Source organism: Anopheles nili, chromosome 2 (genome assembly GCF_943737925.1).
Source record: "Anopheles nili chromosome 2, idAnoNiliSN_F5_01, whole genome shotgun sequence".
Classification (NCBI taxonomy): domain Eukaryota; kingdom Metazoa; phylum Arthropoda; class Insecta; order Diptera; family Culicidae; genus Anopheles; species Anopheles nili.
Window position 1 is genome coordinate 19,330,046 of NC_071291.1, and position 24,281 is coordinate 19,354,326.

At 52.0% G+C, this 24,281-nt stretch overlaps 2 protein-coding genes across 2 annotated transcripts; both read right to left on the reverse strand.

Moving 5' to 3' along the window:
* Positions 1-16,380: 16,380 nt before the first annotated feature.
* LOC128732035 (probable trafficking protein particle complex subunit 2) lies at positions 16,381-17,026 on the reverse strand. The gene is made up of 2 exons (XM_053825195.1): positions 16,895-17,026; positions 16,381-16,779 (listed from the first exon to the last, which is right to left on the reverse strand). Exons 1-2 carry the CDS (start codon positions 16,982-16,984, stop codon positions 16,447-16,449), a joined length of 423 nt encoding a protein of 140 aa, XP_053681170.1. The 5' UTR covers positions 16,985-17,026; the 3' UTR covers positions 16,381-16,446.
* A 1,548-nt stretch (positions 17,027-18,574) lies between these two features.
* On the reverse strand, positions 18,575-24,128 carry LOC128731297 (girdin). The gene is made up of 8 exons (XM_053824405.1): positions 24,078-24,128; positions 22,166-23,178; positions 21,787-22,084; positions 19,938-21,695; positions 19,624-19,862; positions 19,478-19,553; positions 19,101-19,384; positions 18,575-19,037 (listed from the first exon to the last, which is right to left on the reverse strand). The coding sequence occupies exons 1-8, from the start codon at positions 24,126-24,128 to the stop codon at positions 18,575-18,577; spliced, it is 4,182 nt and encodes a 1,393-aa protein (XP_053680380.1).
* Between the last annotated feature and the right edge of the window lie 153 nt (positions 24,129-24,281).

Consider the following 24,281-nt stretch of genomic DNA (forward strand, 5'->3'; position numbering starts at 1 on the left):
TGATGGCGACCATGAGCGGGCGGAAAAGCCCCCATCGTGCGCGTGGGTGCGCTGGATGGGAAATCCCAGTCGCCACCGGGCGCCCCCGCCCCGGTCCGGTGGCGTCGACACGGCGGAGTATTTTGTTAACCATATTATAAAATAACGAACGCGCCATCGAGCGCACGCCGATTGCGATCGAGAAGAAGCACACGGATTCGCTGGTGCCTTCTCGACGCGAACGGGATGCATACGGCAAACGAAACGAATAAAAGGACGAAAAGGGCACGGACATGTCATCGCAGCATCAAGAATGTGCAGACGGGCCCGTTCGCATTATTCATGAGCAGCCCTCGCGCCCGGCTTTACGGTCGGCTCTAATGGTTTAAGCTTTTTGATGTTTTCATCTTTTATGACGGTTGAGCCAATTGGCCAACCGGGCCGCCACATGTCGGTACTCCTTTTCCACGGGGTGTGTGTGTGTGTGTGTGTGTGTGTGAGTGGAAAAAGAAAGCTCCAAAAACCCGCTAAAGAAAGCGAGCCGCTAGCGTTGGCCAGTGCCAGTGCGTTGACAAACTGTTGAAATATTTATCGAACCTCGGGGGATGGGAATGACTTTCGCTTTTTTTTTTCTTCGACCAACGCCACCACCCACTACACCCACCGCACGGGTGACGGTTCGATGGGTCCTTGGTTGGTGGTTGGTTCGTGTGAAAATCATATTCAGCGGTTCTGGTGATCGCATCCTGGTTGGGTTTCCTCGGAACGACCGCGAACTCGTTACGGAGCTCAGTTACCGCGTTGGGTTTCGGTTCGGTTGACAAAGCGTGGAATTGGCCCAATCACGGTACAATTACGCGGCCACGGTACAAAAAAGCGCCAGAGCGCGAAGTAAACCGAGAGCGAGCAACAAAAAAAAGAAAAAGGAAGTCCTTGATGGAAGGACTAATTTTTCATCTTTCAAATAAAAAATTTAAAAAAATTGCCTCCCACCGAGCCGTTCTCGAAATGGCCAGATGAGCTTAACTACTTTTATTAGCTCGGGAATGGGGCGCGAGCTTTTTTCGCATTTTTTCCCGAACCTTACCGGCTCGGGCTTCAAAGCGAACCACCACCGGCGGCGACGGTGGATGCCTTTCGCGAACTTGCCGTAAAACTTTCCACTCGGACGAACGAACTGGGACACAAACAGGTGCAAATAGACTGGCGGAGTAGCGCACCGAAAATAAAAATCGATATTCCATCATCATCATCATCATCATCATCGTCATCAGCATCATCGTCATGGCTCCGAGGGCCAGAACCGCGAGATCGGACGAAAAAAAGGAAAAGAAAGAAAAAAAAAGGAACGGAGAGTTTTAATATTTTCCACCGCCCGGTACGTTATGAATTCCGGACCGTGAACCGTGAAACTTTTGCTCGCCGCCATTTCCGCCAAATGATACGAGGCAAATGTGGCAGTTTGTCACAACTGTTACGCCCGCTCGACTCGGCTGGCTCCCCCCCGTTGGTGGCCAATTCCTTTCGCGAACGTGATCTTGCGCTTTGCGAACTCGGACGCGGTTCCTGCGGAGTGGTTCTCGCTTCGGACGCGCGGACATCTCCACTCGACGGCCAAGGTTTTCTTAGCCCTCGAGCTCTCGAGCGAGGGACAAGAAGCATAGAGGCTACGCTTTTGAATGTATTTTTTTTTGTTAAAATATAGCTCACTGCACTGGTCGGTGGCTTGCCGAAACCGAGTGGAAACGTTCCGGGGGCCCACAGGCGCTCACGGGGTTTTCTTTTTTCGTTTCGAGGAAAATCCTCTCCAAGCTCGCGTCACGAGACACACTCGAATCACTTAGCGCTCGCACGGTGGAAGATGGGCGAAGAAGAGAAACAAAAAAAAACACACAGAAAAAATGAAACAAAGCAAGCAGAAGAAAAGCCAACGCGAAAAAGAAAATTGAACCCTTGAACCTCGAGCTTTCTCCTTTCGGCCTCGGAAGGACACGAATAAATGTTTATTTACTTCTTTTGTTATGCGTTGTTTCGATATACTTCTTGGATTGGTGTCGCTGGTTCTTCTGTCTTCCTACTCCGTCACACACCCACCCACCCACACACACACCCACCCACACGGCCACCCGGAAAGGGTCCTTCAATTGTACGAACCACCCAAACCGGTGGTGGCCCGCTCGGAGCCCCGAAACAAAACAAGTCAAATAAAAAAAACCGAAACCCATCTACTTTCGGACGGGGAGACTTGAGGGCTTCGCGTGCTTTCGCGTGACGTAGGGCGATGTCCATTTTCCTGAAAATGAAACCTTCCCTTGCTCCTGCTGGGAGGTGTGAGTGAGACCGGGCAACGGGGGAGTGCTGTTGGCGTTCAAGTTCAATTTTCCACCAATTCCACGACGCAATATTGTCCGATGAAAAGTGAACAAACAGTGCCAAGCGCCAAGGTACCATTCGAAGCATTATGATCGAGCGAGGGCTTGGGGGGTGGTGGGGAGGGGGTGGAAACAATACGCAAGGACGGGGGCATTTGTGGAAAAGTGTGGGGTACGATAGCTAAGTAATTTCTCGTGGCCATCGAGAGTAGAAACGGTCGACCCGGATCGGTCGGAGACCGCACGTCTCCGATTATCGGCGCTCCGGACGGAATGGATGGCGTTTCCGGATGTCGTTTCCTTCTTCGGTTTTGGGGAGCTCGACAAAGCGACACAATGGGTGGTGGAAAACCCTCGCCCCCCTCCCCCCCCCATGTGAGGGGTGGTGAAAATTTAATTATCCCTTTGTCGGTCGCGTTGCACGCTGCTGCCTATTAAGCTGACATTTTATGCCGAACCGAAACTCCCCACAGGGAAAGGGGAATGAAAGTTTTGAGGTTAGACCACTGCACAAGGGCAATTCGTGGAGGGGGGGGGGAGGAAAGGGGGGGTGAATGGGGTGGAAACACTACACAAACACACACACACAGATGCGCGCATGGACACGTGGCAGACGTGGGAAAACCGCACCCACGTTGGACGAAAATTTGAATGTACTACAAATTTGCGAAACCAATTTATGATGCGCCTGGGACGCTGTCGAGTGTGGTTGACGTTAGGGCGTGGTGAAAAAAGGAAAAGAATAACCAGTAAAAAAACGGAAGACAGCAGGGAAACCGAGGGAGACGGGAGGGGGAGTTGCAAAAGAAAAAAAAGTGCCCCAACAACGCACGACCTGCAGGAACCGAGGGTGAGTATAAAGCCAAAATATGGCACATAAAAGTGAGCCATTTTTTGGCGGGCCCCGGGCGCATCCCTTCAATTTCACCCCCGCACTGCTCCCTAAACGCTTCCGCTACGCACCTCCCACACCGCGTCTTTCGTCACCACACCGCGTGCCATCGCGTGTGGCCCCGATTGGTATTCTAAGAAAACAGAAACATTACCCGATCCCTCGCTCATAAAATGTTCAATATTGTATCCAGCCCTTTTTTCTTTTTCTTTTTTTTTGGCAAGCGCCATTTCGCCGGTGCCGGAGTGTCAGGACGAGGGGTTGCGGGGCATTAAAAGTGGTACCGATGTCGGTCGTTTGCCGGCAATAAAACGACCTTTCGGTGGTCACAATTAACGTGAACCCGCCCCCGCCGGGATGGATGCCGGGGGGAAAGGAAAACCAACGCGCACCGAAGGAACGTAGCGAAGGAAATGTAACACGCTCGAGAGAAAGAGAGAGAGAGAGAGAGCCCCGTGAGGAAAAGTGAAACAAAAAACATCACTAAAAGGCCAAAGGATCGGCCAAAGGTAGAGCGAGAGAAAAAGGCGAACGAATTTGCGGAAAAGAAAATTCGCTCGATGGAACAGAAGCACACACACACACTGTCACACAGACACACACACACAGGCATACACAAAAGCCACTCGTACGCTTCGTGTACTCGCGTTTTATCCACGCTAGAGGATGCTGTTTGCGCGAGCGAACAACAAAAAAAAAAGAAAGCCCTCCACCCCACAAAAAAAGGCACCGAAAAGAAATAGGATCAAGCGAACGCAAACGAACGAACGTGGCGCGCGCGAATCGAATTCCCAAATTTTGTGCTGCCGCGTGTGTGCGTTTCTTTTTTTTTTCTATGGTGTTTCAACCGTAACGCATTCGGTAGCATTCGGACGCTAATGCAAAGCGACAGACACGCACCACGAGGCACGAGGCACGCAAATATTGATGTGATATTGATGTAATTTCCCAGCACCGGAGAGCAACCGGCAGACGGCAGATATCGCCGTGGCCCGCCCGCCTGGGGGCCACATCTATCATCCAACCGGGGGGGTGGTTTGGGGGTGGCACAAGGGCTGTACGCAGAGGGGGACTCCATTCCGAGAACGCGCACGCACTCGCTTACGCAAAGCGCGCGCGTACGATAATGGGATGGCTCGGTGCTCGGGTATCGATTTTCCATTCGAGTGTTTTGCGAATTTGCAGCCTTGGCGGGCGCGTTTTCCAGGTCCCACTGGGAGCCCAATGGGGGGAGGTGGGTGGGAACCAGCTTTCCCGACCGCTGCGGCGTTCGCTTTCCCAGCCCGCTCGTGGGGAAAAGGTAGCGCCTTTTAATGATGGTTGAGCACTTTTCGCTTAATGTTGCCTAGCTGGGCTTACCTTTTCCCTACGCTCAGCGCGCGCGGGAAATAGCATGGTGCGAAAAGCGAGAACGAGCAACCCCGAAAAAAAAAGGTTCGAGCGAAAGTTTGCGGCCCTTTTGGCCACCCTCCCGAGGGACCGAAGGTCGGATGGTGTGTTTATGGCGAGTTGCGAAGCACGATAAGGTACGCGCTCGAAGGAAGGTTTCGTGCTTCGCAGGAAGATCGAGAGAAAAAAGGGGTGCCCAGCCCAGGTCGTTCGGCGAAACAAAACTTGCGAGACAAAAAACGAGCCCGACGAGCGGCGGGCATGAGCGTATTTGCATTCAATTTTTGGTGCGAGATGTCAAAATTAAAGCCCGATAAGACGACTCAATTACGGGCGAACAGGCTGTGAGATGCAATCTGGAAGCGGTCGCGCGAAATTGCTCACTACCCGCTACAAAAGACCAGGCGTCTCCATCGATGGGCGGAAATTGTGAACCACCAGGCGCCTCCATCGGCTGGGCTGGTGTTGGGTTGTGCGCGGAAAACTCGCAATGACCTTTACGTACACCCGGTGGCACGGTTCGTTCGTGTGATGGGATGCAGTAACGAGAAAACCAGCTCGACGGAGCGAAATGTAAAACCTAAAACGCTTGCACCGTACGAGCGACCAGGCGTCTCCATCGAGTTCACTATCGAAATCCGTTTGTGGTTCTGAAAGGGGGTTTGAAAAAACTGGACTAAATTCATACCCCAAAAAAAAGTCGAGAATTTTCTCACGCTTCCCTTTCGCTGTATCGTGCATTCGTGAAAAGCGTGCGAAACACGCGAGAGAGAGAGAGAGAGAGCGAGCGAAAGAGAACGCAATAAGGTTCCGGCCATTCTGCCTCCTAACTGGCGGGCGACTATCAAAATCCGCTTACGGACGTTTTCGCGCGTGTATGAATAATATTTGAATGTGGTGCTTCTTTTTTCCCATCCTCTCTTCGCTTTTTTTTTTTCTCTTCCACCCCCACTTCCAGGTCCTCGTGTGCGGCTGGGCGAGTGGCAGACAATCAGCACTACATGAAAATCGTCCCACGTGACAGGCAGAGAGAGAGAGACGGGCGGGAAAACCCATCGGCAGGATTTGGGAAACGCGTACGGCCAAATCCCTCGGGCTCCACCCAGCATCGGCTCGTGTGTCGGCATTTCCATCGGACGAATCTAGCGCAACAACCCAAAACCGGGATGCCTAATGCTCTTGCCGCTTCTGCCGCCAAAGAACCGCCACGCCACGCCACCAGCAAAACGGGGAGCATATTGTACATCCGCCATGCCGCGAAGTGAAATGAAGGCACAAATGAAGAGCAGCGAAGAGGATAACAACAACAACAAAAAAAAGCCACGTGAGAAACGACCCAACATGGTTCCAACACACCGTCCACGTCGTTCTCCATCTGTTCCTTGCGTTTTGTTCTGGCTTTCCATCGCACAGCGAGCTCGGTAAAATGCAACGTCCGGACCATCGAGTTGGATGGCCATGCCCCATGGTCGGGCTCATGCCATGCCAGCTCAGCAACCGGCCGACGGACGATGGATCGCGTTTCGATCGCATCAGACGGGCGCTGCTCGCTCTTACATTATTTTGTACTCGTTTCAGTTTACTTTCCACTGGCACCGCCCGCCCGTCCGCCTGCTCGCAAACCCGGTTCGCGAACATGCCCGGGTCAGCATGTAGCATGTTAGCCCCACCATTGAACGTGCGGCGTTGTGCGTGTGTTTGTGTTTTCGCTGAACCAGGCACAGAACGTTGAAGGGAGTCAAAGACGGGGCGGAAAAAAGAGAAAAAAAAGAAGCGACACGAATATATTCCCTTTGGCCGCCACACAACGGCCCTAAATACGTAAAATAGAGAATCGGGTTGGGGGGGGGATGAAAGGCGAGAAAAAAAACAGGGTGAAGAAAAAAAAAACATTCTCGCCGTATATTTATGCCCCCCCTTTCGAAGCTGGCTATCTGTCCGGCCTGTCTCGTGCGAGGACCGTATTTGCGCTCGCGAGCGTGTGTTTGTGTGGAGGGTGGAGGGTGGGAACGAGTGGACGAAGAGATCCATCCGGTCGAGTGTTATGGAAAAGGTAAACATCCCCCTCAATGCACACACACACAGACAACCCACCCTTCAAAGCACTGGGAATATTTTAATGGATATTAACACTACTCTCGTCTGTTCGTTCGCTCGCCGTGCTATGGCTGTTTGTGTGAGTTCAAAAACGCCACCCTACCACCACCCCCACCCCTTTTTCCACCCACCGGAAGGGTTGTATTTAGCGCACGGACCCCTTTCGTCCCCAGCACCACACAAAGTCCGTTCGTTCGCGTGGTGATGATTGCTGGGAAAGTTTTGGATAATTGGCGAAAAAGAGATCCTCCATCCCCGCTAAACCCCCCGAGGGGGTGGTGGCTCCACTGTCAAAATGGCACGACCACGACGGTGACGCCTGGCTGCAATCGGTTTACGGACAATAAACGGCTACAGTGCCGGAAAAGGGCGAAAGCGAGACCGTGCACCCTTTCGGTGCGTACGTCGCCGATAGCCAGGACGCGCCGTCATTTTGTTTGATGTGTTTGTAGCCCCGGAAGCGGGTGAATGGGTTGCCGTTCCCCTCTTTTTTTCTTTTTGCTTTCTTTCTCTCACCCCTTCATCTTATCTTTCCGCGCACTCACGTGCGGATATATAAATTTTCTACACTACGGCATAGTATCTCCCACGGGGTGTCAACGCACCATATCACACCTGGTGGACAAAATGGTGGACGAACGGGGAGGGGGGAGGGGGGTAGAGGAGTGGGTGGGTGGGGGAAAGTGCACAAATTTCATCTCTCGCCACCCGAGCCCCAATCAGGCGAGAGGGTTTATGCCGAACAGGCGTAGGCAAAGTGTCAAAAGCCCTTCGTGAACCTCGTGCACTTTATCTCGCCCGAAATGTAATGCAATAAAATGAGAAATGGTAAAAATGGCCGTACGTGTGAAGCTGGGTAAACCAGGCGGATGGAATTGGTTTGGCAAGCGCGAAGGGCAGCTATACGGCAGCAGTGTGCAGAGACGAATGACAGCAAGAACAACAAAAAGCCGGCCACCCTTTTTTTAGCCCTCGGATTGAAAGATCATGAACGCGGCTTGCTGGATCTTCTCTGCACTGCTTCTTTTTCATCTTTTTCGTTCACCCTTTTCGATTTCACCTCGATTGGTCGTTCAGCTTTTCGTTAAAGCAGTTTAGGGCCACCTAAGTGAATCCTTCCCCGTAATACTTACCGAGCTTTCGGTGGGCATAGGCAGCTGACGGCAGGCTTACTTCGAAGTGCGCTTTTTACTGTTGCACTTCCTTACCGGCACACACATGCACACACACTAGCGTACGCACACAGCAGAGAGTTAGGGTTTTTTCGTTTTGCGTGTCGTTCGGATTGCGCACTTATCGCAACACTTGGCGTTGGCGCTTCTCGGCGCGCTTTGTAAAAGAAACAACAACAACAGTCAAAACGGACCGAAATTTATAAACACGCGCGGCGTCCGGCAACACTGGCAACAGAGTGACATAGCGAGAGAGAGAGAGAGAACACACTCATAAACGTAAGTAGTACGCGAAAATGGCGCGCTTCCGGTGAGGCGGACACGGAGGTGGCCAAAAAAAAGCACACCAACTCACGCCCAAGGGACGGTTTTGGGTTATTCAAAAACAATTATGCCTTCAACGCTGCGGGCGGACGCTTTTTGCTGTGTGTGCTTCTTCTTTTTTTATTCCTTTCGTCGAGCGCCAAAGCACCAGTGATAATAACGATAATCGAGTGGATAATTCAACCACCCACCGCCCGGCAGGCACACACACAAACACACGCAACAAAGGCAACCTCCAAACAAACGCAAACAAATAAAGCGGATTTTAATCATGAACAGGCGCCCGCAAAGTTGGGTTCCCGCGGCTAAAAGGGGTTTCGCTGGCTCGAGTAGAAGTGACTCCTATCTCGGGCTCGGGCGTAAACCATGGGCAAGCCAGGCGTAAGGACGAACCGAGGACCAACCAGAGGGAAGCCGGCAGTGCCGTGCGATCTCAATTCATCAAAACTTTTCGTTTATCGCCTGCCGTCAGCCAACCGCAGCATCCCTGCTGGCGTAGGAGTTGGCCCTGGCCGCTCTTACAACACTTTTGCCCTCACGCATGCTCTCTCTCTCTCTCTCTCGCTCGCTGGCACTCCTTTGAATGCTTGCGGCCAGACTTCCTTCGCACACCCTTGCACGCATCCCATCATGCGGGAGGACATCAGCTAGAGAGGCCTTCACCCCATTGCGCTTATCTTCGGTATCGCATACCTGCCTTCATAAGCGCTTGGGGGGCGGTGGGTGGGTTGGTAGACGAACGTAGAAGATTCAGAAATACCCCCAATGCACACCCACACACACACACATACGTTTGCACGCACCTGCTCACAGACATCCTCCACCATCCGGTTAACTATTTATGAGCGAGAAGGGAGCAATAGTCGAGGCGTGTGCAAGGCCGCGCAAGCCAGTCTGTGTGTGTGTGCGCGAGAAACAAAAGCGTACGTAGGGCAGTGTATGTGAAAGGGTGGGAAAACTCGATGGGGGTGGAATAGGGAGCCGAGAGAGAGCGAGAGAGAGAGAGAGCAAGTGAAAAAAAGGACGTACAACAACTTTGCCATCTATTATGCATGCAGGTGTACTGGCTTCTGATGATGAAAATTTAATTCTTCCCGTCTCGTTCTGGCACCACCAGAGGGAGAGAGTGGGGCGGGGGCACACATACACACATACACACACACGCGCGCGTGCACACTTACACGGTTTCACACACACACAAAATCACACAACCACACCATCGACGGGGGCATCGCCGTTGATCGAACGAATCAAACACTTTCATCCCCTTCGAGTTCCCTTTCACCCTTCGGGCCCCTTTTTGCCTGGGGGTGATTTTGTTTCACCCGTTGCTAAAACCCACCCACTCGCCCCCCGTTGCTCCCCACGTCATCCCACGGAAGCGGGCAAATTGGAAGGAAATAGACGCGCGCGGCGTTTGGCGTTTGGAAAATTTTGGCCACAAATTCGAGCGCCCGCGCGCGCCTCCTTTCATCCTTTTTCATCCCCCCCGGCCGTTTAGCCGAACCACCTGCACCACCACACAGTAGGCCATGGGAAATGGTTTCCCGGCACGCCTGCTTCGATTCCGATGGCGCGTGTGGTGGATGGGTACCAGAAAAAAAAAAACATAACGGGAGCACAGGAAAACGGAATGTAACCGTTTCTCGTCTTTTCCACCGAACGGGGCGCGCTCGTAGCCGCAAGGATGGCACATTTTTCCCTGGCCTTCTGTGGCAGCAGCGATGGAACCGGAACGAGAACCACAAAAGCAAAGAAAAGAAACAAGTATGGAAGCATAAACCCGAAATCAAGCACGCAGGGAATGCCTCCGGGCGGTGTGCGTTTGGTCGCTCCGATGCGCAAGGGTGGGAGTGACCTCGGGTGCTCCTCGACGATGGAACCCCCCCCCCCCCCTCTCTCTCGCCACCCGAGTTTGGGTGAAAAGTTTCGCCTCGAAATAGTTCGAGTTTTGGCAGGTGGCCACCAGGCAGGTGGCTTTCCTTCAGGACTGGCCCTCCCTCCGTTTGGAGCACGGATTGTTTTTCCAAACCTCTCCACGAAACCGAAGTTCTTTTGCCACCCCCACCCACTCACCCCACGGCGGAAGTTCTTTGCGCTCTGGGCTCGAGTTCTCTTAGCCAACACGGAGTGGTTCCTTCGACGGGTGGGGGTTGATTTTTTTTGTTTTGTTTTGTTTTTCTTTTTACGTACGCACGATTCGTTCACACCAAAGCCTGCCCTACGGCGTGCCTTTTCAGTTTTTAGCGGAATGCAGGGGGATACCTTGCGTCGAGCACACACGGGGGACACGGGGACGACGCGCGATCACGGACCACCCAAAAAAAAAACGACACATACACACCCAGCGCAACCGTGCGAACCGACTGCAAAGAAAGGACTGTGGTGTGTGCGGTGAAAATTCCATGACTCGACCCGAACCACCCTCGGCGCTCGGGTTTTTGCGTCGGGTCGGCTTTTTTCCCCAACTTGGCCGATGCGATCGGAATCCGTATGTGTGTGTGTGGGGGGGGTGGGTGAGTTTTCGGCACCCGTGCGGGTGATCGGAAAATATGAGTTTTCCCGTCTCGATATACACACACACGCGCGCACGCACATCGTAGCGCACGAACCAACACCGACAAGGCGGCGTGGAAAATGGAACCGCACACACACCCCCTCCCCCACACACACACACACAGTGAAGCGCCCGAAAGACCCCAACCGAGGCCGAACCAACCACCGACGGGACACCGAATCTCAACACGGAAACGGGCACGTCATCGGGAAAACGATCGGGTTTTGCTAGCTTTTGGGGTGCGAAAGCGGTGTGGCGGTCTGGGTGGTTGGTTTGTGGGGGTGTGTGGAGGGAGAAGGGCAGACAAACACACCAGCTGGACACTACTCGAGGCCGAACGCGAACGCGACCCGACCAGCACACCTATTTTTTATTAATGAGCACGGGTACAGCCACACACACACACGCACGCACGCACGCACACTTCCATAGCCAGTCTCACTAGAATGGGTGGGGGGGAAGGAAATTGTTCTACACACACACACACACACACACACACAGGCACGCACACAGTGGGTTTGGTTCCGTGCGGAACCGAGAAGGAACCGATTGGCAGGGAAATCTTTTCTGTCCAATGTTGTCCTACTACACCCTGCTGGTCGCTTTTGGGCCGCGGGCCAGAGGGATGGCCCTTTTCCCCACCCCCCCCCCCTCCCACTCCCACTCTCTTCTCCACCAACAGACACCACCCAATTTATCACCGTTTCCTCGTGCTTTTGATTTACCGTTCCGTTTTAGCGCTCGAAACGGTAAAAGAAACCTGTCCTGATGAACCACCGTCGCTGCTGCTGCTGCTGCTGCTGCTGACGAAGACGCGGCACGGTGAGGTCCTCCCACAGCATCCCGGACCGATAAGGGATGCTGCCGGGGGTGGTGGATTAAAGTTTAATCGCGCACACAGCTGAGCTGAACTGAGGGAGTGAGAGCGTTCCTTCTTTTAAGTTTTGTGTGTGCTTTTTTTTTTGCACGCCGTGCGAAAGCCGCTCAGAAATTGCTTTCACCGGGCGCACACCTGGGCACCCACACTCGCCGTTTCCGGTGTCCGTTTCCAACCCCACCACCACCACCACCCCCACGAATGCAAATGGATTTGACAACAAAAGAAGAAGAAAAACCGTCCACACACTTACACTTTGTGCAATTTTTGGGGGCACCTTCCGGAAAAACAAATTCTCTAACGGACCGCTAAATCCGTCCGTCCGTTGTTGGCGTGAAGGGGTGGAAGGGAGTTAGGGGGGGTGTGTTCGGCTCTCCCCTCCCCCGACACTCCCTGCCACCTGGTGCCGGGAAATGCGGTTGCGGTAGAAAAAAAAACCAAAAGCGGCTAGGTTTCGAGTCACCACGCGAGCTCCGTGCTGGGGAGCGAACCGTTCCGTCCGACGGACACGTGTGCAATGCGTCCGAGCCCGCTGGTGTCGGTCACTTTTTCTATCCTTGCCACCCGCACCCCACACCGAACACCCCTAGCCAACCCGGCCACCAGTTTGTTGGGTTGTTTCAGACGCACCTTACCGAGCGTTTGTAAACCCGCTTGAACGGTTTTCCCTCGTGTTTCTGGTTCCCTGTTAACTGCAGTTGTGTTGCGTGCTTTTTTTGTTTGTCTCTCTCTCCTCTCGCGTGATGCGGCCACAACATTACGCGACCCGAGCCCATAGTGCGAAGCATCTGATAAAACAAAGGTGGATCTTTTAGCGCGAGTGTGGAATCGCGACTCGCGCGCCCATCGGCGCATGCTCGCAACGAATGGGTTTTTGTGTGTGTCCCCCCTTTTTTTGCCCACTACTCGGGAAAACGCATCGTGGTGGTGGTGGTGGTGGTCGTGGAAAATCCCACCCCCGTCGAACGATCGAAGACGGTGGTGGGGTCCAAAAATCGCGCGCCACGAGCATGTGTTCGAGTGGTGCGAGTTCAATACCACACACAAATCCACGACATCTTCGCCATTTCGGTTGCCCAGCGCCTGCTTTGACGCGTTCTTTGGCTGGCGTTTTATCTTTTCTTTTCTTTTTTCTCACTCTTCCGTTTTTCGCCTTTTTGTTATTGTTCTGCTCCGCGAGTCGAGAGCGCGACATTCCGACCCAGGGTGGGTGGCACAAGCTTTTCTTCCTTCGTGCCTCTGCCTTTCCGCGCACATTTTGTTTATTTATGTTTGGCTTCGCCTTTTGGCGCTTCTTGCGACGCATTTGCATTTCGATTATTTTTGTTTTCGCCCCCCCCCCCCCCTCCCTCCGAAATGGCCTTCCCCTTCTTGTTTTTGGCCACCAGCTTTCCCGGGGTTTTCCTCCACCACTTGGGGTTCTTTTCCACGAGTTTGTTGCCGGTTGAAGCGAGCACCAGTACGACTCACCGATTCCGGTGGATGTTTTCTTCGGTCTTTATTTCGAATCTACAAACCCCTGGCGGGCTGTTTTGTCGGCTGGCGGGGATGGCTTCATGGTTCCCCGGTACGGTTCCAAATGCCACGAGGATCTTGTTTCCCGTGCCAGGGCACGCTGGAACTGAGCTGCAAATCGATGTCTCGCTTCCACGCCCGCGGGCGGGTCAACAGCCGGGTCGTAGTTCCGAGGGCGAAAATGCGCTCCGGTAATTAAATATTCATTTTCACACGCCACGCTCACGTGCCGTTTGGCTTCAGCGATTACATCCACCGAAGGGTGTTTTTTTTTGGGCGCGGAGCCGGGAAATTAGCAACATCTTCCCGCGAGCGGTCGACGTGCGCGCTCGGTTTTTCCCCGGCTTTCGTGGGTGTAAAATTCGCGCCCACTCGCGTGGGACGATTGTTTGCTTGCTTTCTCTCGCTCTCTCTCTTATTCTCACTCCCCGACAAGGATTAGCCGGTTGTGTGTCGATCTTCAGAGGGCGCCCCAGTGTACGGGGGCCCATTCATACTAATTAAGCTCGACCAGAGGCGTCGATTCCTTGCGCGAACCCGCCATCCCAATTAGCCGTTTTCGATGGTGTTCGATTGCGGCCCCCAACCCGGCATTAGCTTGGCAGGCTTTATCGCGAAGCCCTTAGCTTGTCCGTTTTTCGTCCCGAATCTCTTTTCTTTTTTTGGTGCCTGCTGCTGCTCCTTTGGTCCAGCCGGGTTGGCCGCAGCCTCGTTGGCCGGTGGATTGGGCCATAAAAATAAATAATATATTATCCATCGTTAAATCGCATCGCCTTACGCACCGCTGGGTGTGGGGGTTGCACGCGACCCCCACCACCTTTGGCCGGCCGCCAAAAGGGGTTTGCCCGGATATAGAAAGGTGCGAAAACTCGTACTCGACCCATGGCTGGTGGGTTTTTACCCATTTCCCCTTTTCCGCCGGGTTCGGGATCGATTTCATGGTCAACCGGGCATGTAAAGCCCCGGGCTTCGGTGCGCCTCTGACGCGGTCGGTCGGTCGGTAATTAATCGATAGCAGCAACTAGTTGAGCTCGCAATACACGCTTCTCGCGGGTGAGAATCCCTTCCCCGAGCGACAGGGGCGCGTTTGGACCGAACTCCCTCCCACGCCACGCCAACCCGGAACACTGCCTTTGAACCACCCCCGTACCATTTCCTTGTAAGGGTAGCGTACCCCCGAGGAACGCTCGGGCGTCTGGAAGATCAAAGCGGCGCGCATTTGAAGCACGTGGACCATAAAAACGGCCCCCATCCGGTCGCGAACGGACGAACCCGGGCTGTTGGGTTATAAAAATTGCAGATGCAACGCGTAACCAAGCAATGTCAAGTGGTCGAACGAGGTGGCGGGGGGGGGGAGGAGTCGGTGGTGTTTTCACCCCCCCCTGGAAAAACCTCACCCCCCGGAAAGGAACTCAAAAACGGGGACTGTTTCAATGCAGAGACAAGATGCAGCAAGCCGGTGGCCTGGTGTTCGCAGAAGGACTCAATTTCGCATACCTACCCCCTTGCTCTTGGTGGGGTGGGTGGGTTGATCCGCCCTCCTCCACCCACCCACAAGCAGGGCCGCACTTCAAAAGGACTCAAAATGGGCGCCAGTATTACATTTGTCCCGCTGATTGAAGTAGCTAATTTGATTAAGGTCCTGATGGGCGGGCCTTACGGAAAACTCAACGCCTAATGGGTTGAGCATCCTTGTGGGCATTCGTTCCCCAATACCCCCCACACCCACACTTCCGGGGTGCATCACGCTTCACACCTGAGCGGTCAAATTGTGCGCCGCACCATGGAACCGTTTGATCCATCAACCGGATTGGGTTGCGCTCGTCATGCAGGCGAACCTCTGGCGTAAGGATCCGACGCATCCGCACACCCTCACAACGCCTGGTTGCGTGCCCACCGAGATACACAGGAAAATGCAGCGCCTGCTGAGGGGTGGATGCGATTTTTTCCTCAACTCGACCGCAACCGTGCAGCGGGAAAAGAAAAGCAATAACGTCTCAACCCCTGTTGCATCGTCCTGACTGTGAGGGTGGTGTAAAAGGCTGGGGGGACGAAAAATGGACCACCATCGCGGATGTTGCGTACCTGAGCACGTGAACGCCTCCCCCTTCAGGGACTTGCTCACCCTCCTCCCATCGATTCCACGGCAGGTCCTTTCGTAGGGGGCGTGGGTGTGCATCCGAATCCCACCCACCCACTCAGGGTTGGGGCGTGGGTTTTCATGCCAGAGATATGCTGCCATCGGCAGACACCGGCATGGGTTGGTCTCGGTGGCCTCTCTGTCGCTGCTGCAACGCGATGCACTGCTGGCAAGGGAGCGCTGGAGCCCCGGGAGCTGTTTCATCATAATAAAACGGAGTTTTCCTGTGCCGTGTGCGCCCGGGAGGGAGGCTACCGTCTGCCGTTCATAATCGTTTGATGATTTTAATCGTAGCATAATGAAAATTTATCAAAGCGTTAACACAGCGGGTTACCTGTTGCCCCAGACCGGAGCACGGGGCGTGTACGTACGCGAGCACCCGTTCACTGGGGCCGGCGATCCCGACGGGGAAGAATCGTGGGCGAAGGTAACCACCGCCCGGAATCGCACCCACGGGTTCAGGTGGGGCGATGGGGAGATGAAATATCGGATCGGACGCTGTTGGTCGCTTTTTTCCTCAACCGTATCCGTAACCGGATAAACCAAATTAATACGCTTCGCCGATCGGCAGCAAAGGGACACGTTCGTCGCACACGACAAGCGCGTCCTCCGGTATCCGGAAGGGTTTATTTTTATCGCCCTTTCTGTCACCAGCGCGCCTCTCTTCGATTTCTATGGCGTCCCAGGCTATGGCGATGTGTAGCCGATCGAAACCGGCAACACGAGCGTCTGCATAGCCTTGAAGAGGACCTTTGGGGCGTTTCTTTTTTGTATCGCTTCTTCGTATCGATACGTATAAGTGGCGAATGGTGCCAGTGCGGAACGGAAAGGACGGCTAATGCGTGCGTTTATGTCGCTCATATGCGAAGTACCCGGTGCATTAATTATCGGGCAACATCAAACAAATTTGTACATGAGATCGCTCGGTGGAAAGGCCAACAAGGGAGCTTTTTTTGCCACCAGCTTAACGAGCCAGCGAGGCGAACGAATGTAGCAGATATTTTCGAATGCAAAGAGCCAAGGTAATACGCACGGCAGTTATATTCCATCATTGGTTATTACTCTTAACACCCATATTCATTACCAGCTAATGTCGGATCGGAATGCTTTGCAGCGCGATTCCAACCGGCAGCTACGTCCCGAGAAACTTTTTTCCGTACAGTTGCGCTTTCTTTTCGAACGCTTGCGATTTGATCGGCGTGTTCGGCGAGTAGAACGGGTTCATCAGGTATTTGATGTACGTTTCGTACATCTCGTTGAAGAAGTTCTTGATGCCCTCATCGTTGCGGTTATCGTGCACCATCACGAAGCGCAGGTGGCTCGCCGTGACAAACCCGGACACGAACCATTGGTTGAACTTGTCGATCGATTTCAGATACGTGTTGTTCGTCTTCCACTTGTGCTCGTCGATCAGATCGAGTGCGGCGTGGGCGATGAATTGGTTCAGATGCCGGTGGTCTTCTTTCTGTGGCGGAACAAGCAACGGGACTTGAAAAAGGAAACCCCCAGCAACTTCGTCATGGTGCCACAGCGATTGCAGCAAACACAACCACTACACGTAGCCAGAATCTTTAGCTCACCTTGGCTTCCTTATTTGCTGTGACGAATTCCGTTTCGAATATCGGATTGTCATTGTGTCCAACGATGGCAAAATAATAGCTGCTGCTCATGGTCGCAAACTTTCCGACCAAAATCCAGAGAAAACACAGCCACTGTTTGTTATTATTTCATCCAATCGGCTAGATTGTTTACAGTACGATGCAAACATAGAACCCACCGACCATGGCTCCTAAACGCACCCCCTGACAGCTGGGTATGCTTCTACTTTGCGTGAGTGGAATGAACTGAATGAATGCAGCATAACGTTCATTTGCAGCATAAACTCTAATGAACATCGTTTTACAAAAACCTAACGATCAGCTTGCAAAGAGAGCATAAAATATCCCACCCAACACTTCCATATGTAGGCTACGTTCTTTCGTCGAAAGTAAATGTGAATGATTTACATAGGTATAATTCGTTTACACTTTTATTTCACTTAAAAAACTCTCACTCTACCGTTCAACTATCGCATCATTTTTGTTGGTGTTTGCTTCAGCGATGGATCTAAGTGATTAAATACAAATGCTAGTGTAACGGAATAGCTTTTTTTCTTCTTTATCCTTTCTCGCTTCACATAGGTCCTAGTTGGATATACGCTTCATATTTTATAGCTTTGCGAAAAGGAAGCATATTCTAGAGTACATAATTTTGATTTGTTCTTCTTTTCTTCATCGGTCACTTTTCGTGAAGGTTTGCTTCACAAGGACAAAAAATGAGTATCCAATACTACATTTTCTAGGCAAATGGATGACGAAATGAGCGAAAATGGATGATAGTATAAAGCAAACAAAATATACTGTTAAACGCGAAGTATGTTATCACAAGGCAAACAAAAATGTATGTTAGTGGTATTCGTTGTGGCTGTTTTTGTTGATTCGCTGCCCGCCTAAGCTAGAGGCTGAGCGAAATTCGATATAACGCGGTATATGTCTTACCTCTAGCATAAGAATATAAGAGATGAAAATAAGAGAGAAAATGAAGATAAAACAAAGGTCGATAATACTAACGTAGGTAAAAACGGAGATACTTTCATTAAGAGATTCCTTATGTTGCGAAATACAGTAACAGATTCGTTGTAAGGATCGATTATGTTAAGCACTTGTTGTTACGATCAGCTCGTATCCTCAAAGGATCTTCGCCTGAACATCGACAAGCACACGCGATGCACACGAATACAAATCTGCACACACCGGTCGCGCGCCAAAACCGGCACAAACCACAACGGGTTCGAATGAACAGCATAAACACGTGCCCCGTACGCATAAACACGTGGTGGCATTTAAATCTTATGTAAATTAAGCATTCGACTTTTTCCGCCGATCTGATTCCTTCTCTACACGTCGAACGTCCGTATGGGATATCATATTAAAGCACTTGTTAACTGGGTAAATTAGCTAACGCAGCGGGCGACGATTAAAAAACCGCGGCCAACAACGCGTAGCACGAATAAAGTACATCCGCCATGCTTGCGGATCCTATCCACATCCGTATCTCGTCAGCAAAATGCGCCATCAGTCAAAATGCATTAGGCCACGTTTCATGAGGGCCTCCTCACTACAATACTGCTCGTGCTTGCGGTTAATGCGGCAATGTTTTAACTCCTCTCCAGCATAAATGCGTTCGACGAATACTCATCTGTTCAAACATAGGATACGCGTTTAAACACACCCATACTCGTACCAGATCGCACTGTCGCGATTTTTCGGCTCTCCTTTCTTCTTGCTGTTGTTTCCATTCGAGTCCTTCTTGTTGCTATCTTCCAGCCCTGATGAAGCACCGGCAGGATTGCCACTCACCTCCGTCTGCTGGGAGCCGGGCAGCAGATTCGACGTCGTTTCGGTCTTCAACGTGGTCGTAGTGGTGGAGATACGGTTCAGAAGCACGAATGTCGGTTCTGCGGGAGAATTCGATTGGCTGGTGGTGGACGTGCCATGGTTGGGAACGTTATTTTGATCCGTCCGAGGCGGTGGAGGTGGCGTAGAAACGGATGGAGGAGGAGACGGATTCACGGCCACACCGGTCGGTGTACTAGAGCCGGAGTTGACGATCTTATCGTCAAGGTACACAGTACGGCGGGTGCCGGCCGTACCGAGATTCAGTGTATCCGTTGCCGTATCAAACCTGCGTAAAAGAACCACATTAATATTTGTTCTCGTTCTATCGAATCAGCCTCGTGAACCTTACCCCTGAAAGCTATTACGGTGGGCGGGATTGACCTCGTCCCGCCGGGAAGCCTGTAAGCTGCTGCGAATACCTCCACGTAGCAGCGTTGCATTGAGGGCCTCGTTATTCGGCTTCCTCTGAAGACTCTGTCGGAGCTGGGAACCTCGCTGCAACAGGTTAGTGTCTGAGGCAACAGACTTCGGTTCCTCGATGCTGTTATCCGACTCGTTCCCTCCCGATTCCGAGCCCATCGAAAGGCACTGGCTTTGGGTAAGCCGCTGCTCTTCTACCCAGGAACGGCGATTCTAAAGTACAAGAAAGCCAACGCAGAACAATGCCCACATTTAGTCTTAAGATTGCAAGCGAGAGATGCTATGGAGCATGCCGAATTTACTCACCCTATTCGGAACGCGATTCATCAATTCCGAACCGGCACGGCGCATTTTCTTCACCAGGCTCAAACCAAACGGTTTCCTTACAAAAATAACAACGCGTATAAAACATCAAGAAGTTGATCAAGCAACTAGAATTATAGTAAACTTACTTCTTCGGCGAACAACTGTCCAGCTTTCGATAATGCTCCATAATTTTCTCTTCAAGCTTCTCCTTCTGCCGGTTCAGATTGTTTAGTTTATCGGTGAGGCTTTTCTCCTCGTCATGGTAGTGCTGCTTGTCTTCCAGTGAGTGTGTCAACAGCTCTTGGTACTGAGCTAGAATTTGCGACACGTGGTCCATCAATGTGCGACGATCGATATCCAGGCTGGCGTTCATATTTAACAGCATCTACGAATGGCAAAAATAAACAAAAAAAGCGCTGTTAGAAAACGCCCAACGTAAGTGTAGCAATTCACACCATACCTCGCATCTTTGGTTTATTTTGGTGTACTCAATCTCCAGAATGCTGATCTGTTCTTTTTTGTTCGTCAGCTCCCCGGATAGCTCGGTAGTGCGTAGCTTCAGCAGGCTGTTCTCCGTTCGGTACGCACGGTATTGCCCGTGGCAGTTTTTGTATTCTTGCTTCAACCGCTCACTGGACGCGAACAAACCGCGGAAATCGTCTTTCAGCTTCGAGTGCTCCGCTCGCAGATTGTTCAGATTCGTCAATCCATCCTTTAGCGAATGCAGCTCGGCTTCCAGTTCCTCGATCTTACGTTCCAAAACAACTGTGCGCTCCCGGTGGTCTCGATTGTCCGTCTTCAAATCGCGAATCGTGTTCTTTAGAGACTCCTTCTCGCCGTTCAAGGCGTCATAATCGCTGCTAAGCTGCTCGTGCAAACTTCGCAGTGCAACCAGGTCGTGTTGCTGCGACTCGTACTGTTGCCGCTTTGCTTCGACCTGCTTCACGAGCATATCCTTCTCGACGGCGAGCTGTGAATTGGCCACCTGCAGTGCGAGGTGCTGCGTGTTTAGCGATGAAATTTGCGAACCCAGCGTGGCCACTTTCACCTTCTGGAGGGCGTTTTCTTCCTGTAACGATTCCTGCACCGCCAGAAGGGAAGAATGTTCCTGCTTCAATTGCTCCAACTTTAGCTCCACCTCAGAGGGACCAGTCGTAATTTCCACCGTCGTTTCTTCGCAGTTTGAGAATTCGATGCTTTTCTCCACCGTGTATATCTCCTGCCGATGGCAGAGGACACAAATATCGGCTGATTTGGTACCACCAACGGATCCCTGATCTTTGCCCGCCACGTTTAGCACGATCTCGCGCACGGTTTTAAAGGATTCTGGATTCTTGCACAGCTTCTCGACGAACACTTCCACGTTCATGTCGTTGCGCTCGAGTTCGCTATCGTTCAAACCGAGCCTCTCCAAATTTTGCTTCACCTTCTTCGTCGCCATCGTTCCATCGTACAGATCTTTCTGCAGGGTCGCGATCGTATCGTTATGCATCTTCTGTTGGGACAACAGTTCCTGGTTTTCCTTTTCCAGCTCTTGTAGCTTCGCCACCACACCCGACCCTTCCTCTACCTGCTTCATTAGCTGATCGATTTCCTTCGCCTTCGTCTCCAGCTGCCCACCCACGGTGTCCAGATCGTGCTCGCACTTCTCTAACACCTCTTTGTACTTGATCAGCTCTTTACTCAGGTTTCCGTTATCTCGTTCGACCGTGGCGCACTTGCCTCGCAGATCATACAGTTCTTTGCGTACATCCTCGAGCTCCTTGACCCGTTCGTTCAGCTGAGCGCTCTCCTTGCTCTTACTGTCGATCGAACGCTCCAGGTCGATCGTTCGGCGTTGGATGCTCTCGAACAGGTTCTGTATTCGCTGCTTGTCCTTGGTAAGAGCTTCGATTTGTTTCTCTAAATCGATCTGCCGCATGCGATCGAGCTCACGATCATGCGTTTGTCGGTCGATCATTTGCTGCTTCGAATCGATCGCGTCCTGGAGCTTCTTGTTTTCTTCGAGGGCATTTTTGAACACGTTTTCTAATTCACCGTTCTGTTGCACGAGTCTGTTGCAATTTTCCTGTGTCTGATCTAGACGTAACGACAGTTTCTTCTTGTCCTTCTCAAGCTCAAGAATCTTGTTGGAGTTTTCGTGGAACGATGACTCTTTCAAACTATCCAGCGCGGCAAGTAATCGACGGTTTTCCAGCTCCAACTTCAACGCGCGAGTCTAAAAAATAAAGTCAACGAAGCATTAAAACATGAACGTAAGAAAGGATATTTTTCCATTTCTTTTAATTAATGCCGGTACACTTCATTACCTGAGCATTCGTGGTAAGTTGCTCCGAAAGACTGTTATCGTTGGACGGAAGATCGTCCGTGTCCGTGTCGGATTGAGTTTGGTTCGCGGCATTCGCATCCGGACCCGCCATCAGGTTCTTTGTCGCCAGTTGTAGTTGGACGTTCTCTTCTAGCAGCTCTTGCAGTTTGCTTTTGTCTACGTCCCGCTCCAGCGTCATATCATTCATCATCTGCTTGAATTTGATGATTTCTGCCTCGAGAGTCATCACCTGATCGCTACGTTTTCTCGATCGTGCCAGCTGTTCTTCGAGCATTTCCCTAAAAACATACCAAAAACAATTTAATTATTCGAGTAGAATCCCCGGGTATCCACCACCAGCTTGGATGAGTGCTGCTTACTTCGTTTCTAGCAACATTCGATTATCTTCCCGCAGTTCTTCCACACGCGTCTTGTAGAACTCGGCATCTGACAATTTTTCACGCAATTTTTGTACTTCCATCTCTAGCCGATCGGCTCGTTCCGATCGCTCACGCAGGACATCCACCTCGTCCCGATAGGCCGCAGCTCGACGGGACTCCGAGTACCAGTCCTGGCTTTCCGTGCGCAGCTTCTCGTACTGGTTGCATTTATGATCCAACTCTTCCTTCACCTCCATGAGCAGCTCCGACTTTTCCTCCAGCTCCTGGCGCAGTTTCCGCAGCTTCGACTTGTAGTCGGCCAGCTCGACCGCGAGATGGTTGTTCTCGGACGTGGTCGACGGAGTGTTGGCCGTGCTCGTGGACGCAGACGATGCATTGTGCAGGCTGCTCTTCGAGCTGGAACTATTCACGAGGGCCTGCTGTTCGCTATCGGTGATAAACGAGGACATCCACTTCCCATGGTACTGGTCCCGCTCCTTCGCCAACCGAACGACGTGCTTGCACATTAGCTCCGGCGACAGCTGCTCGAGGGATTCTTGAGTGAGCACCAACGTCTGGCTGTCCGTGACCTGTTTGATCACCTCCACGATCGCATGCTGCGTGTTCACGTCCAGTTCTTTGATGCGAGCGATGAAAATTTCTTTGTTCGGGCACTGGACAGCCGCGCCGAGCAGCAGCGTTATGAGCAGCTTCATCTGCTCCAAGCCGGCACGCGTTTCCGGCGAGTGCCCCAACACGGAGCAATCCGGAAGCGTGAGAATAGTCTGGCCCAACTCTTCATCGTAGAGGTTGCGCAAGTTCTTCACGATCGCATCGAAGTTTCGCGTCCGAGCCGACGTCAGCGATGTCAGCGCTTCCGTGTTGCCGCGTATCTTCGCCGGATGATGCTGTGGCTCCGGGTCGATCTGCAGGTACACGCTGTGCAGTATCGTGCCATCGAGCAGTGACACGTATCCGGCGATTATTTCATGGCGCGGTAAACACGACTCAATCTACACGAAACCGAAAGCAAAACAGAAACGTTAACAACCTGCCGAAAAGTGCGAATGCGTAGGTGAGCCGTTGCCTCGATTCAGCCGTTGCGAAAGGAAGCTCGCATTTATAATTCTGACGAAAACGTCCATCTCTTGGATGGGGTCCGTCGATGGTCTCATCGACCTAGAAGCGCGATAAACCACAAAATATATTTAACATCATTGTGTTGCGTTTTTTTTTTGCCTTTTTTGCTTGCTTCTCCATTTCCTCTCTTTATTTCGGCATAAGTGCAGTTGTTGGGAAAAGGGTCAAATACCAATCGAAGCAGAGATCGGGTGGCTCGAATCGCACCCCTAAAGAGGGTCCATTCTCCACACACACGCGAAGCATGGTATGCTGTGAAGTGGTTTTGAAAAGCTAGACATTGCCCAGCTGGTGCTGGAGATTCGATTCCCTAGCACAGTTTCCTCCGCCACAACTTCTCGTTCGAATCGTGTGGCTCTATTTTTAATACAGAAAACAGCACGAAAACTACGCGAGGAATGGAGTTGCGAAAAGAAAACAACATTCGTCGGTGGGCGGCCCAAGGGGTGGCATTATGCATTCGGGAGCACCAAGTATCGACACGTTTTGGCCGTGAACGAGCTTTATTGAGGCAATGCAAGCCGAAGGCAGGCAATCATCTAACTCTCCCAAACGGTCTTTCTGGTCCGAAAGGGTATGCAAAATAGGAAATTTAATTTGTCTCACGTATTGTGGAGAGCATTCCCGTGCGAAACGAAGGGATGGAGACGGCTGGCTGTTCGGTCAGCAGCCTGCTGTCTCGATCATGCTCGTCGGGAGTGGGGAAGGCTTGCGGAGTGGCACGCAAAGGTAATGCGCCTACAGCACCCAGCATTCGAGGCGTTTTACTTACCCACGAAACTAGCGCTCCATTTACAAATTCTTCAATCTCGCTGGACGACATTTTGCTCCTCGGTCAGCAAACGCGCACAACACAACGCACATATACAAAACACGATCCGAAACGAAAAACATTCAACACGACTCAGCACAAAAAAACACCCTCTGCACTACATTTAGCACTTCCCTGTTTCAATTGGTATCACGCAGCCTGCAA